The 15,798-nt window shown below is 42.5% G+C and overlaps 1 protein-coding gene across 2 annotated transcripts in view; it reads left to right on the forward strand.

Annotated features, from left to right (window-relative positions):
* LOC117348323 (ceramide kinase-like) overlaps positions 1-15,798 on the forward strand; it is a 68,667-nt gene that overhangs the window by 37,176 nt on the left and 15,693 nt on the right. For both annotated transcript variants that reach the window (XM_033920313.1, XM_033920322.1), the window contains one exon: positions 9,611-9,685. In XM_033920313.1, the coding sequence (XP_033776204.1) occupies positions 9,611-9,685 (75 nt within the window). The remainder of the gene's footprint in view (positions 1-9,610; positions 9,686-15,798) is intronic.

Genomic DNA, 15,798 nt, shown 5'->3' on the forward strand with positions numbered 1-15,798 from the left:
GCCAGTAGAGGCCCTAACTGCCCTGAAAATTGTTTATAAAAACAGCCAGTGTAATCGTCCAGTCCCGGTGATTTCCCATTCTTCAACTTCTTAATCACACCCAATATTTCCGCCACTGTAACTGGTTCCTGTAAATAAGCTTGGTCAGAGTCAGATAATCGCGGCAAAGGGAGGGAGTCAAGAAAAGCAGCCTGAGCTTCCTGACCTACCGGATCCGGTGTACCATATAGTTTAGAATAATAGGCCAAGAACTCCCGCCTGATCTCCGAATCCACCACCTTTATATCCCCCATCTGAACTCCCCGTATCCGAGTTATTGTGGCCCTATTCTGCTTAATTTTGATATATCTAGCCAGTTGAGCCCCGGCCTTATTGCTATGCTCATAAATTTGAAGTCGGAAAAGTGCTCGCATCTTGTCAACATCTTCAACCTGGAGTTGGTATAATTCATCTCGCACTCTCTGTAATTGGGTCAATACCTGTGTCTCCCGTGTTTCTTGATGAGTCCGTTCCAACAATGACAACCTCTGACGCAACTGGAGGAATCTCTGGGTTCTTTGTCGTTTATATCTAGCCCCCCATTTAATAAGTTCCCCGCGAAGCACTACTTTTAAGGCATCCCATAATACTGCATCGGTAACCTCCCCGTTATCATTCTGTTCTAAATATTCAGTTATTGTGCGTTCCACCGCTGCGTTCACTTCCGGGGAGCCCAAGAGAGACTCGTTAAGCCTCCAGTATCTGCGCCCTCCTTGATCCAACATACCAGTGCAGGCCACCTAGACAGGAGCGTGATCAGAAATATGCATTGGCTCTATTTCAGCCCGGGAGATCCCACCCATCTGATTTCGATGAATCCACAACCCATCCAGTCTAGTATAGGTATTTTGAGCATGAGAATAAAATGTGAACGATTTCTGGGATCCATGAAGTAAACGCCTCAAGTAGGTCATTGTTGGCTCACAGTTTGTGCCAGGAGTTGCATTAGATAGTGAAGAAATGTGCCTTTACAATTACCATTTCAGTTACTTCAGTGTTGGTTTACTATCTTGGTATAGAAATGCTTTAAAATGTTTTCAGAACCTAAGGTAGTGGTCACAAGATTGTAGTGTAACTGGTAGTTGGTTCCAGTGTTTTGCTAATGAATAAGTGTTAAATGGTCATTCTGGTTACTACCAGTTACTTAGGTCTCCCACTATGTTGGTCCCTGTAAATCTAGTGGTCACTGGACAATTTGGGTTTGAGCTTACAAGGAGTTAGGTGGATACCAGCATGCATCTTCCCAAGGGTTGCTCTTAGAAGTTCCTGTTGCCAGGTGCTCTCCCTTTCTAGTCTTTCTGGGCTTCAGATCTTGTCTGCAAGTTCCTATTTCTCTCAGGGTGAGATCTTGACTCAACATGCAAATGATCTTGCTTCACTTGACCTGATGGGAAGAGCCTGTACCCAGCAGGTTTAGCACAGGGCTTCTCCATGCAGCTTTCTCTCAGAGGCGATTGAGGTGATAGCGACTCCACCCCATCACAATAAGGTAGACTTCATATTATTGCATGCTGGGAATTTTAAGTGGAAAAGATTTCTGATGGAATATTGTTGGAAGCTCCCTGCTGTAGGATGGCCACCTCTATTAGGTAATTGGGGATGTTGCCTGTCAACCCGCTATACCTTGACAGTTCAAAGCGATTTACATCAAGAAGATTTGCCAGATGCAGATGAAATACATACAGAAATATGTCTATCATATAACCAAAATTTCATAAATAAATTTATCATATAAATAACTCTTCACAGATCTTCTAAACATTTGATAAGACTGAATTCAGAAATAAACCACATATAGTTTTACTCCAAACACCAACTTGATAAGATAGTTTTGCCCAGAAATCTTATAGAAATGCATCCTTTTAGTGTTGGAAATGAAAATTGGGAATTTCCCTGCTTAGGATGAGAATATGCAGGGAGCACAAAATGATTAGAGAGATAGATAGGAGCAACTCCAACCAGCGTTTTATAACATAAATGAGCAAATTTAAACATAATTCTGGCATCGACTGGCAACCAATGTACGGTAATTTCCCATAATATGGGGTAATATGATCTGACTTCTTCAACCCAAATATCAAACGTACTGCGGTATTTTGGATGATTCTTAATCTCCTGACGGTTTTTTTAAACGATCCTAAATTAATTATATTACAGTAATCTAATGTGCTCAAAATAAGAAATTGAGCCAGCAGTCTAAAGGACCAGAAATCAAAATATGATTGTAGTGAACGTAGTTTCCAGAGAGTGTAATAACATTTTTTGATTAGAATGTCAGTATGAGCTTCAAAAGTTAAGGATTTATCAAGAGTAACACCTAAGATTTTTATAGTGGGACTAATGGTATGATTCATTCCATTTATCACTAAAGAGGTCTCCATAATTTTATTAGAAGGACTCGTAAGGAAGACATTTGTCTTCTCTGCATTCAATTTAAGTTTGAAATCCTTGGCCCATTTAACTACGAGGTTGAACATGGAAGTTGCATAAATTATTGTTTCTGTAGATAACGAAGTAATGGGTACAACAATTGTAATGTCATCAGCATAAATGTATGTTTGTAAATTCAATTTAGATACTGTCCTTTCCAGAGATGCCATATACAAATTAAAAAGAGATATCTTCCAACAGATCTTGCTTGATAATTGACGGGCTCCTTTCTAGCAGGCTAGATTACTGCAATTGGGCATCCCTCCTGCCTTGTGTTTGTTCTGGGTTGTCATCAGTGTGGGAGGGGGGCATATGTCACGGAATTTTTTATTTTTTTTATGGAGTATATATTTTTTAATGGAGTAGATATTGTGCAGATGTTACACGCACGCATGCACAACATCTGTGCCCATAGAAAAAAACATGGTAGACCTGTTTTTTTATGGGGGCGATATTAGCGGTCGCTTATGGCTTTGCAATATTAGGCCATCAATCGGATGGCTCATTTTAATATCAATGACTTCATTTTAATAGTAATGAGGTCATTTGCATGCTAGAATCGGAGAAAGTATGAATGCACAGAAAATCACGCAGTGAGCCGTTTTGAACATTGGGTTGGCAAATATGGTCAGTCGGTCGCTAAACCAGTCAAGCTAGTTTAGTGACCATCGATACACGATCTGAGCATTTAGTGCATCTAGGCAGGAGATTACCAGATTTCTGTCATGTGCTTGGCAATTTAATGCAAACATCTGCTCGTTTTGTCCTGGATTGTGAAATCTTCTTCCACTGTAATTAAATTGTAAACCACAATGACTTATGGCAGAAAATTGCAGGATATAAAAACTGTATGGCATGGTAAAGCAGATTATATAACATTTCTAGTTAACTAATAACTGAAATAGATATTTTTAATCAACAATAGCTTCAGAATCTAATACTTGATGAGGATTAGGGGCAGTTGTTGGGAGTTAGACTGGACAAACATAGAATGGGGTGAAAATGTTTGTATTATATAGTTACTAAATTTGTCCTTTGTTGCATATTGTTTTAATTGTAACTTGCCTTGAGTGGTTTTTACTAATGTGTGGAATCTAAATAAATAAATAATAGATCACTTGATGTGGTATTTGATTTCTAGATCTTGTAACACATCACAAAAAGGACACAGATCAAATACCATTGCTAATAGGACAGAACCTTGTGGAACAAGAGTCTCCATAAACGTATGTCTCAGTCTCCAGTGACCTGTTCTTGGCCAGATCTAAAGGCCTCTACTCTATCCTCATTCTTCTCAATCTATCTGCTGCTTTAAACACTATTGTTCACCACCTCAGTGAGATTCCAGGATTCTGTTCTCTCCTGTTTTTTTTCCTATTTCTCCCAGCGCACTTTCAGTGTATGCAGTAGTGGATCCTCGTCCACTGTTTTCCCATTATCAATGTGTGTACCTCAAGGTTCTGTTTTGGGACCTCTCCTTTCCTCCATCTATATCTACTCCCAATGGTTTTCAGTACCACCTCTATTCTGATGACTCCCAGATCTACCTCTCCACACCAGATATCTCTATAGGAATCCAGGCCCAAGTCTCAGCTTGCCTGTCTGACATTGCCGTCTGGATGTCTCACTACCATCTAAAACTGAATATGACTAAGTCCAAGCCTTTTATTTTTCCACCTAAACCCACCTCCCCCCTTCCCGCATTCTCTGTTTCTGTGGACAACACTCTCCCCCTCCACATCTTGTCTAATGCTGTGCTGATATAGTTTCTTTGACGGTTTCTCTTAATGTATATTCATTTTATTGTCATCAATAAAAATTGTTTTACACTAAAAAAATACAATTGTGGAACACATAGAAAGAGCAGGCGGAACAGAAGAACACCTCGCCTGTCGGAACACATAGACAAACATGATTTAATGAGACAGAGTCAGCATGGGTTCAACCGAGGGAGATCTTGCCTCACAAATTTGCTTGATTTCTTTGAAAATGTGAATAAACATATGAATAAAGGTGAGCCAGTTAATATAGTATATCTAGATTTTCAGAAAGCTTTTGATAAAGTTCTTCACAAGAGACTCCTGAGAAAATTAAAGTGTCATGGGATAGGTGGCAAAGTTCAGTTGTGGATTAGGAAACGGTTATCGGATAGAAAACAGAGGGTAGGGTTAAATGGTCATTTTTTTCAATGGAGGAGAGTAAACACTGGAGTGCTGCAGGGGTCCGTACTAGGACTGGTGCTATTTAACTTATTTATCAATGATCTGGAAATTGGAAAGATGAGAGAGGTGATTAAATTTGCAGATGACACAAAACTGTTAAAAGTTGTTAAAACGCATGCGGATTATGAAAAATTGCAGGCAGACCTTAGGAAATTGGAAGACTGGGCATCCAAATGGCAGATGAAATTTAATGTGGACAAATTCAAAGTGATGCACATTGGGAAGAATAACCTGAATCACAGTTACTGGATGCTAGGGTCCACCTTGGGGGTTAGCGCCCAAGAAAAGGATCTGGGTATCATCGTAGACAATACGATGAAACCTTCCGCCCAATGTGTGGTGGCGGCGGCCAGAAAAGCAAACAGGATGTTAGGAATTATTAAAATAGGGATGGTTAACAAGACTAAGAATGTTATAATGCCCCTGTTTTGCTCCATGGTGCAACCTCATCTGGAGTATTACGTTCAATTCTGGTCTCCTTATCTCAAGAAAGATATAGTGGTGCTAGAAAAGGTTCAAAGAAGAGCGGCCAAGATGATAGAGGGGATGGAACTCCTCTCATATGAGGAAAGACTAAAATGGGTTTTCAGCTTGGAAAAGAGATGGCTGAGGGAAGATATGATTGAAGTCTACAAAATCCTGAGTGGAGTAGAATGGGTACAAGTGGATCAATTTTTCACTCCATCAAAAATTACAAAGACTAGGGGACACTCGATGAAGTTACAGGGAAATACTTTTAAAACCAATAGGAGGAAATTTTTTTTCACTCAGAGAATAGTTAAGCTCTGGAACGTATTGACAGAGGTTATGGTCAGAGCAGATAGCGTAGCTGGTTTTAAGAAAGATATGGACAAGTTCCTGGAGGAAAAGTCCATAGTCTGCTATTGAGAAAGACATGGGGGAAGCCACTGCTTGCCCTGGATCGGTAGCATGAATATTGCTAGTCCTTAGGTTTTGGCCAGGTGCTAGTGACCTGGATTGGTCACTGTGAGAACTGGCTTCTGGGCTTGGTAGACCATTGATCTGACTCAGTAAGGCTATTCTTATGTTTTTATGTCAACCTAACACACACAAAGGCATCATAATAGATATATAAGGGGACAGGCGGGGATGAAAAATGTAGCCATACTTGCCTGCTAGTTGTGTAGCTAAATGGCTGGCTAAATCTACTTGCTCAAAACGTGTGCAGCAAGGGTTGCATGATTTAAATACAGGAAAGTACTGCGCATTATTGTAAAGGTCTGCTCCAAGGAACCCCTCTGCCCTGGCCTGACCTGGCTTTATTTAATGCTGCTTGCCACTTTAACTACACAAGTTCATTTGGTTAAAGGGGTCACTTTTTAAACAGGTTCATTTAATGGCCATTAACAGTTGAATAATGACCTGCATCTGTGTACAGAATGACATAGTATCTCAATATAAGGGAGCGTGTAGGAATGTGTGTGGCAGAATAAGAGTAAGTCTAACTGGGTTTCTCGCATTATATGCCTCTTGGGTATGTAAATGTACAGTATATTGGCATTGTTGCGAGTAAGTGTACATTTAGGTGTGTATGGAGCAGCGACTCACCTAGGTGTTGTTCTGGAAGGGTACACATAAGTGGCATAGCACATAAATGCAAGGGTACATTCACATGGGCAGAGCTGGTGCAGCTTACACCATGCTGTAGGTTTTGTGTGTTCCCTTGCTGCATTTACATGACTGTAGTTAGACAAGATCTGAGGCTGATGTAACTGCAGGTTATACTAGTATTCTAGAATTGAATCCGAGCACCCAGATACCACATGCAATGAGGACACTTAAAAGAGGGGGGGGCATATTTAGTGAATTGGCCCTGATGTGTGTGTAAGGCAGCATGGGTGAGGTCTGCCTGTGTGTGTGGGGGGGGGGGGAGGGGGGAGTGGTATTTAAATCCCTCAGGGCCTGATGCTCAAACCTCTGGTGCTAGAGGCAACAGTGGACATCCCATAGTGCAAGAACAGCGCAAAAAACTAGGCCCACCTTGCCCAAAGCATGGAACACAGAGGAACAGCGCTTCTGACAGTTTAACTGCTATGCTATTGTGGTCTTGCCCCGAAAAAGTAGCCTGCCTCAGCTTTCTTTTTTGCTATGAAACGATTGTAGGCTTTTCACACATATCAGGATTATATATGAGAGATTGTTCCCAAATTTTCACGTTTTTCTGTATATATGCATAAAATTCTCACAGCAAAAGTTTTTTTATGCCTATGATGTGTAGTTGGTAAAGTGGGGTTTCCCTCACCAGTGTAACTAAGGCTTTTTCTTTTGTTTGTGAGTTGTGACTGTGGCAATGCCAAAGAATTTGTTTAACTATTAATGGGGTTTGTAGATCAGTAGAGTGTATCAGGAAGTTCTGCTTCACGCAACGAGTGGAGGACACCTGGAATGCTCTCCCAGAGGAGGTTATTGTGGAATCCACCGTTCTAGGATTTAAAAGCAAACTAGATGCACATCTCCTTACGAGAGGCATAGAGGGATATGGGTGACTAAAATTACGCCAGGTGTACACCTGGCTGGGCCTCCACGTGTGCGGATCACCAGACTTGATGGACCGAAGGTCTGATCCGGAGATGGCAGTTCTTATGCAAATTTTATGTACACTAATAAAGCGAAAGCAAGTGGGAGGAAGGTGACTTGACACATTCACTCAAGAGCTGCGCTTACGGGCCGGAGCTCACCTAAGATGCTTGGTCGGAGATGCCATCTGAGTTTCCTTGTAAAAAATTTCTCTAGTCATATTCATGGTGAAGAGGAAATCTAAGCTCTGGGTGTTCCCGGAGGTACCAGGTTCGGTGGCTGGCCCGATGGATACCTTCGTCGAACGTTGCCACTGTACACAGCAACTGGAGGGATTCTTGGCAGGAGGAGGTTCGCAGGCTGAATTGAGTGAGTACTCCCTCGAGGGCACTACCTCCGGAAGAACGGAGTTCACCAGCACAACCTGATGCTACGAAGCCTGCGTTGGAGGCTGAGCCGGCTCAGGTCACTTCCTTCCTACCTCAGCAGAACGGGAGAGCCGTTTCTGAGCGTGGTCAGGAGGTTTTAATATCGAGTCCGGTGGAGGACTTGAAGCACATTCACGCAGAGGACTTTCTATGTATTTCCCCCAGCTACGGTATCAGGTACTGTAATTACAGGGGATATCAGGTTGGAAGTTGCCCCTTTGCAGAGACCTAAGGTCTTTAATATGGAATCCACCTGGGAAGCTATATCCAATGTGCAGTTAACTTTAGGTAACCAAATTCAACAACTTTCTACTCGTTGTACAATGGTGCTTTCAGAAAATTTGGAGATAAAGAGCAAGATTTCTACTTTAAAAACTAAGTTGGCTGGCTGTGACACCAGATTAAAAACTATAGAAGCACAAGCTCTAACCTGAGTTAGAGATAGTGGAAATCTTCACTTTAAATATGAAATGCTGTAAAATTCAATTAGGAAGTGTAACCTTAGGGTGATAAACTTCCCAAAAGTTTTTTCAATAACAGCCTTAGACATGTTTAAAAAATATCTAAAAGAGATTTTGAAGGTATCAGAAGCCTTATATCTGCCTCTCTCAAAGATTTATTACCTGCCTATGAGGATAAAATCTCAAAGTCCTAACCAGCATAATTTATCTGCTGATATTTTGGACTTAACTAAATTCCTAGAGAGATCGGATATTGAGGCTCTAGTTTCTGCAACATTACTTGTACAGTTTGCCATAGATTCCGATAGGGATTGGATGTTAAAATTGCTCTTTAAATATAGAGATGTACCCTTAATGTCGTGTAAAGTAAGAATGTACCCTGATGTATCCCGACCTACTCAGAAGAGGAGAAAACAGTTTCTTTTGTTAAGATCACAGGTATTGCAGTTGGGGGCAACTTTTGTCCTGCGCTACCCTTTTAAGTGTGTTATGGTATAAAAGGATAATAGATATGTTTTCTACGAGCTGCAGCAGCTTTCTAAATTTATAACTACTAAACTTTAGAATTCCTCTGCTCTGAGAAGTGCAATCAAGTAATACCGTTGTGAGAAGTTTGTTTTGGGACTGTCAAGCTACGTCTTTATTTTCCCCTTTTTTTTATTTTGAATTGATGATTTCAGCCTAATATATCAGCTCCGTTTCCAGTTATTGAGGACTAAAATATACTTAGGATTGGACGTTATTTTCCTTTTATTAATGAGAAGCAAGGATAATTAATCCTTTCTAAATATAATTTTTCTGTTACCTTTTGTATTATTTGCTTTTTGACTATTTTATTGTCAAATGTTTGAAAACGTATAAAGAATAAAAAAAGAGCTATGCTTACTGTGAAATTCCTGTGTGCCTGTACCAGGCAAAACCAGAAGTGCACATTGTCACCCTTCTCCCTCCCTACCCTAAAAAACAACAACCCCATAAGTCCACCCAAAAATTTTTGCAGTTTAAATCACACCAAAGTGCAGGAAAAAAGGCACCAATGCCCGCCCTCACCTCCAAACTCGCAAACATGTGGTTTTTTTTCACTATCAGTATAATAGACTGTACAGGCTTCTTTCTCCTTTCAAAAGAAAAAAAAAATGGCAATTAAAAAAAGAAATCCGCTTCTCAAAACTCAAACACCATCCCTGACCTGGCAGTGTGTTTTCGCCATTAAAGCCAATGTTAGTTTCTGCGTTGCCTTCTGAGCATTGGAATGAATACATAATCACCCTAATTTGAATCCATTTCGGTGCATTTAAATGCATGCAGTTCTGGTGCTAATCACTCCTAGTGCCAGTGTTATTTTTGAGCATCTGGGACAGTGTCTGTGCATGAGGATGTGTCAGTTTTTGTATATGTCTAGGTCTCTGGATATATAGATTTGAGTGTGAGAGCACATTGGTCTCTATATGTCTGCGTGGGTCTCTTATTGTGGTTCATTTCTTTATTGCAGGTTCCACAGACTGTATTTGCTTTGCTACTGTAGGTACCAATGATCCCATTACATCTGCTCTTCATATCATTGTAGGTAAGTCCTCCAGTCCTTCTAAACTGACAAACTTTTAATAGCACCTGCACACTGAATATAGCAGAAAAAGCACAGTTACTTACTGTAACAGGTGTTATCCAGGGACAGCAGGCAGATATTCTCACGTATGGGTGACGTCATTGATGGAGCCCAGGTACGGACCACTTTTAAAAGTGCATCGCCACTTTAAGTCTTTAGAAAGTTCGCAATAGCCCTAACTGCGCATGCACGAGTGCCTTCCTGCCTGACGTAGGGCACGCGGTCCCTCAGTTAAGATAAGCCAGCTAAGAAGCCAACCCGGGGAGGTGGGTGGGTTGTGAGAATATCTGCCTGCTGTCCCTGGATAACACCTGTTATGGTAAGTAACTGTGCTTTATCCCAGGACAAGCAGGCAGCATATTCTCACGTCCAAGCTAACAGAAATGAGATAGTGGGAGTGTTGGCCTTAGGAAAATAAATTTTGTAAAACAGATTGGCCGAAGTGCCCATCCCGTCTGGAGAATGATTCCAGACAGTAGTGAGAAATGAAGGTATGAACTGAGGACCAGGTGGAAGCTTTACAGATTTCATCAATGGGAGTAGATCTGAGGAAAGCAACAAAAGCTGCTATAGCTCTAATTTTGTGGGGTGTGACATGGCTCTCCAGTGCCTGTCCAGTCTGAGCATAACAGAACGAGATGCAGGCAGGCAGCCAGCCAGTTGGAAATCGTTCTCTTGGAAACAGGATGCCCCAACTTGTTTGGATCAAACGAGATGAACAGTTGGGGAGATGTTCGATGAGGCTTTGTCCGGTCAATGTAATAGGCCAAAGCCCGTTTACAGTCCAAAGTATGCAAAACGGTTTCTCCAGCATGAGAATGAGGCTTGGGAAAAAACATTGGTAGAATGATTGACTGATTAAGATGGAATTCAGTGACAACTTTTGGAAGAAACTGTGGATGTGTACGTAGAACCACCTTATCATGATGAAAAACTGTGAAGAGTGGATCTGCTATCAAGGCTTGTAACTCACTGACCCTTCTGGCAGAGGTGAGAGCAATAAGGAAAACTACTTTCCAAGTGAGAAACTTGAGATGAGCTGTGGCCATTGGTTCAAATGGTGACTTCATCAAACTGGAAAGGACTACATTAAAGTCCCAGACGACAGGTGGAAGCTTGAGAGGTGGTTTCACATTGAAAAATTCTTTCATGAATCTGGAGACCAAAGGATGAGCAGTAGGAGGTTTACCCTCGACTGGCGTGTGAAAAGCTGTAATAGCACAGAGATGGACTCTGACAGATGTAGATTTGAGGCCAGAATCAGACAGATGAAGCAGATAATCCAACACCAAATCCACTGATAATGAAGTTGGATCATGATGATGAAGAAGACACCAGGAAGAGAACCTAGTCCACTTTTGTTGCTAACATTGCTGAGTGGCTGGTTTCCTGGATGCATCAAGAATTTGATGAACAGGCTGAGAGAGATGTAAGTTAGATGGATTCAGCCTGAGAGAAACCGAGCTGTCAGGTGTAGTGATTGCAGGTTGGGATGTAGAAGTGATTCCTGATTCTGAGTGAGCAGAGTAGGAAATACTGGAAGAGGTATGGGCTCCCTGGAGCTGAGCTGAAGTAGAAGGGAAAACCAGTGTTGCTTGGGCCATTGTGCAGCAATGAGAATCATGGTGGTTACTTCTCTCTTGAGCTTGAACAGAGTTCTCAACAAGAGAGGAATTGGAGGGAATTCATAAACAGGCCTGTCCAATCCAGGAGAAACAATCAATATAAGGCACTTAGTTATAATAAAGCATTGACTATTAGTATCCACAACAAAGATAGATTCAAACCTCAGAATTTAGCTCACTAGAATGCTATATTGATCCTCAGATGCACCACTCCACGTTCAAACTTTATCACAACGTTAAGCTTGATGTGCAGAATCTTCCCTGGATAGTCCGGAGGATTTTAGGATGTGTGCCCGAATAACAGGTTGTGTTTCTTAGTAGGGACCCAGCCTTGAGAAAGCGTTTCATTGCGGGCACAAGAAGTCCCTATACTGACCACAAATTAAAAGATAAGTGATTTCTTAAACTATTTAACATATAACAAATTAAAAATGGTATAAAATTAAAGAAGAAAAAGAATTAAATATATAATTAAGATTGATCCAGGGAAGATTCTGCACATCAAGCTTAACGTTGTGATAAAGTTTGAACGTGAAGTGGTGCATCTGAGGATCAATATAGCATTCTAGTGAGCTAGATTCTGAGGTTTGAATCTATCTTTGTTGTGGGCAATCCAGGGGAAAGGCATCTGTTTCCAGACGGAAAGGAGAGTAAAGTCTAGAGCAAAACTGGGGCAACTGATGATTGTAGGAACCACAAACAAGTCCACTTGAGGAGTGCCCCATTGAGTAAAGATGGAGAGTTGCAGAGTCGAGAGTCCATTTGTGAGGCTGAAGAATTCTGCTGAGGTTGTCCGCTAAGAAATTCTTTTCCCCTTGAATGTAGACAGCTTTCAAGAATAGATTGCGAGCTGTCTCCCAAGTCCAGATTTTTTGGGCCTCCTGACACAACAGGAGAGAGCCCATGCCTCCTTGCTTGTTTATGTAGTAAATTGCTACTTGATTGTCTGTCTGAAGTAGGAGGACTTGAGGGCAGAGGAGATGATGAAATGCCTTGAGGGCATAAAACATTGCTCCGAGTTCCAGGAAATTGATTTGAAATTTCCGCTCCCTGGCGGTTCAAAGACCTTGAGTCTGAAGATCGTCCATATGAGCCCCCCCCCAGGCATAAGGGGATGCATCCATTGTGATGACCTTGTGATGAGGGGGCAAGTAAAAATGGAGACCTCTGGAGAGATTGGAAGAAGTCATCCACCATTGAAGCGACTGCAGAAGAGAGGATGTCACACATATATGTTGTGAGAGACAATCCGTCGCTTGAGACCACTGAGAAGCAAGGATCCGAGTGCGAAGATGCAGCCTTGCCAATGGTGTTACATGGACAGTTGAGACCATGTGGCCTAGAAGAACCATCATATGTCTGGCAGAGATGGATTGAAGAGGAAGCAATTGCTGACACAGACTGATGACAGCCTGAAGGCGATCTGGAGGAAGAAACGCTCTCATGAGAGTGGTGTCTAGGATTGCCCCAATGAACTGCAGACGTTGAGTCAGAATACGATGTGATTTGGGGAAGTTGGTTTCGAATCCTAGAACCTGGAGAAAATAAATGGTCTGAGATGTTGCTTGGACCACTTCCTGAGATGAGACAGCCTTGATCAACCAGTCGTCCAAATTAGGAAAGACTTGAAGGCTGTGTGATTGGAGAGATGCGGCCACCACAATCAGGCACTTTGTAAAGGCTCTGGGAGAAGATGCCAGGCCAAGGGAAAGTACCTTGTACTGGTAATGACAGCGATTGATTTGGAAACGAAGATACTTTTTGGAAGCCAGATGAATTGGGATATGTGTGTAGGCTTCCTTGAGATCTAGGGAGCATAGCCAGTCATTCTGATTGAGGAGAGGATAAAGCGAGAGATAGCATCCTGAATTTCTCCTTGACTAGAAATTTGTTGAGAGCTCTGAGATCCAGGATGGGTCTCAGTCCTCCGGTCTTCTTGGGGACTAAGAAGTAATAGGAGTAGAATCCCTGATCCTGCTGATTGAGGGGAACTTCCTTGATGGCATTCAGCAGAAGGGACTGAATCTCCTGCAGCAGAAGGGAGGACTGTGCAGGGTCCAAAGCAGACTTTCTTGACAGATGGTCTGGTGGTAGGGTTTGAAAGTTGAGAAAGTAACCCTGACGAATAATGTTGAGGACCCAGAGGTTTGTTGTTATGAGCTTCCAACGACCTATGAAAAACTGAAGATATCCTCCGATGGGCTGAGGTAAAGGCTGTAAAATGGTGACATTGACTGTGCTCCGAAGAAACATGTCAAAAAGGCTGTGTGGATTTTGGAGGGGCAGCCTACTGTTTCTGTTGTTGTTGACGTGCTTATTGTTGTGGCCGCTGTATTCTTGGTTGAGACGGAGCTGGGGTCAAAGGCTTTGCAGTAAATTGTCTCTGATAGGATTGTTTGAAGGGACGAGAGGGTGGAGGTTTTTTCTTATGTTTTACTAGAGAATACCACCTGGTCTCATGGGCCAATAATTTTGTGTAGTCGTGTCCAAAGAGGCCCAAAAAAGCATTAGCCAACCGATCCTGATGGATAACATCAAGCTCTGAAACTCCCAGCCAGGCTAGATGCCGCATGGCCACTGACATGGCCACAGCATGTGAGGAGAGCTCAAAGGTATCATAAATAGAGTGGACCAGGTACTTACGAAGCTGGAGTAAGTCAGAAATGAAATGCTGAATAGCAGGTAGTTTTCGGTCAGGTAAATATTTATGTAATTTAGCAACTTGGTTGACTAAGTGCTTTAAATAAAAAGAAAAATGAAAAGCGTAGTTGCCAGACCAGTTGGCCAGCATAGTGTTCTGGAACAGTCTTTTGCCAAAGTGGTCCATGGTCTTCCCTTCTCTGCCAGGAGGTACCGAGGCATAGACGCTAGCCCCCAGATATTTCTTCAGGGTTGACTCCACTAATAGTAATTCATGTGGAAGCTGAGACTTGTCAAACCCTGGAATGGGAACTCTCCTGTAAAGTGAATTGAGCTTACGAGGAGCCACAGGGATGGTTACAGGAGTTTCCAAATTTTTATTAAAAGACTCTCTTATGATGTCGTGGAGAGGCAGTTTCGGAAACTCCTTGGGCGGCTGGTCATAATCTAAGGCATCTAAAAACTGCTTAGATTTCTTGGAGTCAGCTTCAAGTGTGATAGAAAGAGCCTCAGACATTTCCTTTAAAAAATCTGGAAAAAGATGACTTGTCAGATTTTGGAGTAGGCTCTTGAGAAGATGGTAAGTGAGAATCCTCGTCTGAAGACCTCATCATCAGATATAAAGGGGTTCTTGATCAGAATCGCCCCATAGGTCTGAATCTTGAGTTGGTGGAGGTCGGTGCTGAGCACTGGGTGCTTCATTTTCTTCAAAGCCTTGCCTGATTTGACTAACACTGTCTTGGGAGATGTCTGAGAGGAAGAATGGTGCCGGGCTGTCCCCGATACCGGTTCTTTAACTAGGTGAGGCGGCACCAATGGAGACTCAAAATGTCGGTGCCGGAGTCAAGGGCTCAGACCTGACTAGCATTGGCACTGGAGGAGCTGACATCGCAATGACGGGAAGTAAAAGTTGTAACTGTTCCCGTAACTCCTCCTGTAGCAATTCTTTAATTTGCTGTTTAAGGGAATGCACCGGTACCACTGGCCTTTTCACCGGTACCTTTGGTGAAAAGCCGGCTCTGCGCTCCGGCGATGAGGAGGTCGATGTCGAGGCATTTTTTTGGTTCTCCTCGAGGTCGATAGGACTTGGCTCACTGTCATTTTGACCAGAGGATCCGAAGGGATGGGGGAAGGCTTCGTAGTTGGCTTACCAGCTGGAACATTCAACACCGAAGATGGCTCCATCGACGTTGTATGTTGTGGTGTCGATTTAGATGTAGAACCCGACGTCGGTACTGGTGTCAACTCACCCTCCATAGCGATACCGAAGAGGAGGCGTTGCTGGATCTGACAGTTTTTAAGAGTCTGCTTCTGGAGGGAAGAACAGCAGGTACAAGATTCAGCTCTGTGCTCAGGCCCCAGACACTGGAGACTCCAGCGGTGCGGATCAGTGATGGAAATAGGACGAGCACAGCGTCTGCACTTTTTAAAACCCATTTGAGGATGGTACTTTGAGGGAAATACAGCCTTGGCAAAATCGAAGTCCGAGGCTATGGGGGTTAAACAGGCTTCACCAGGCTGAACCCGCGAAAGGGAAAAAGTAAAAATGTTTTTTTTTGCTAGAAGAAAAAAGAAAGAAAAGAAAACCAAATAGTGACTGAAAAGTCAGAAAACAAGCCGTGTGAGTGGGAAGGCAGCAAAAAAATATCAACAACCATTGACAAGTGACTTCTTAGCTCTGCAGAAACTAAGAAACTGAGGGCCTGCACGCCCTACGTCGGACGGGAAGGCACTTGCGCATGCACGGTTTGGGCTATCTTGAACTTTCTAAAGACTTAAAGTGGTGATGCACTTTTAAAGTGGTCCGTA

Source organism: Geotrypetes seraphini, chromosome 1, assembly GCF_902459505.1.
Source record: "Geotrypetes seraphini chromosome 1, aGeoSer1.1, whole genome shotgun sequence".
In the NCBI taxonomy this organism is placed as follows: Eukaryota; Metazoa; Chordata; class Amphibia; order Gymnophiona; family Dermophiidae; genus Geotrypetes; species Geotrypetes seraphini.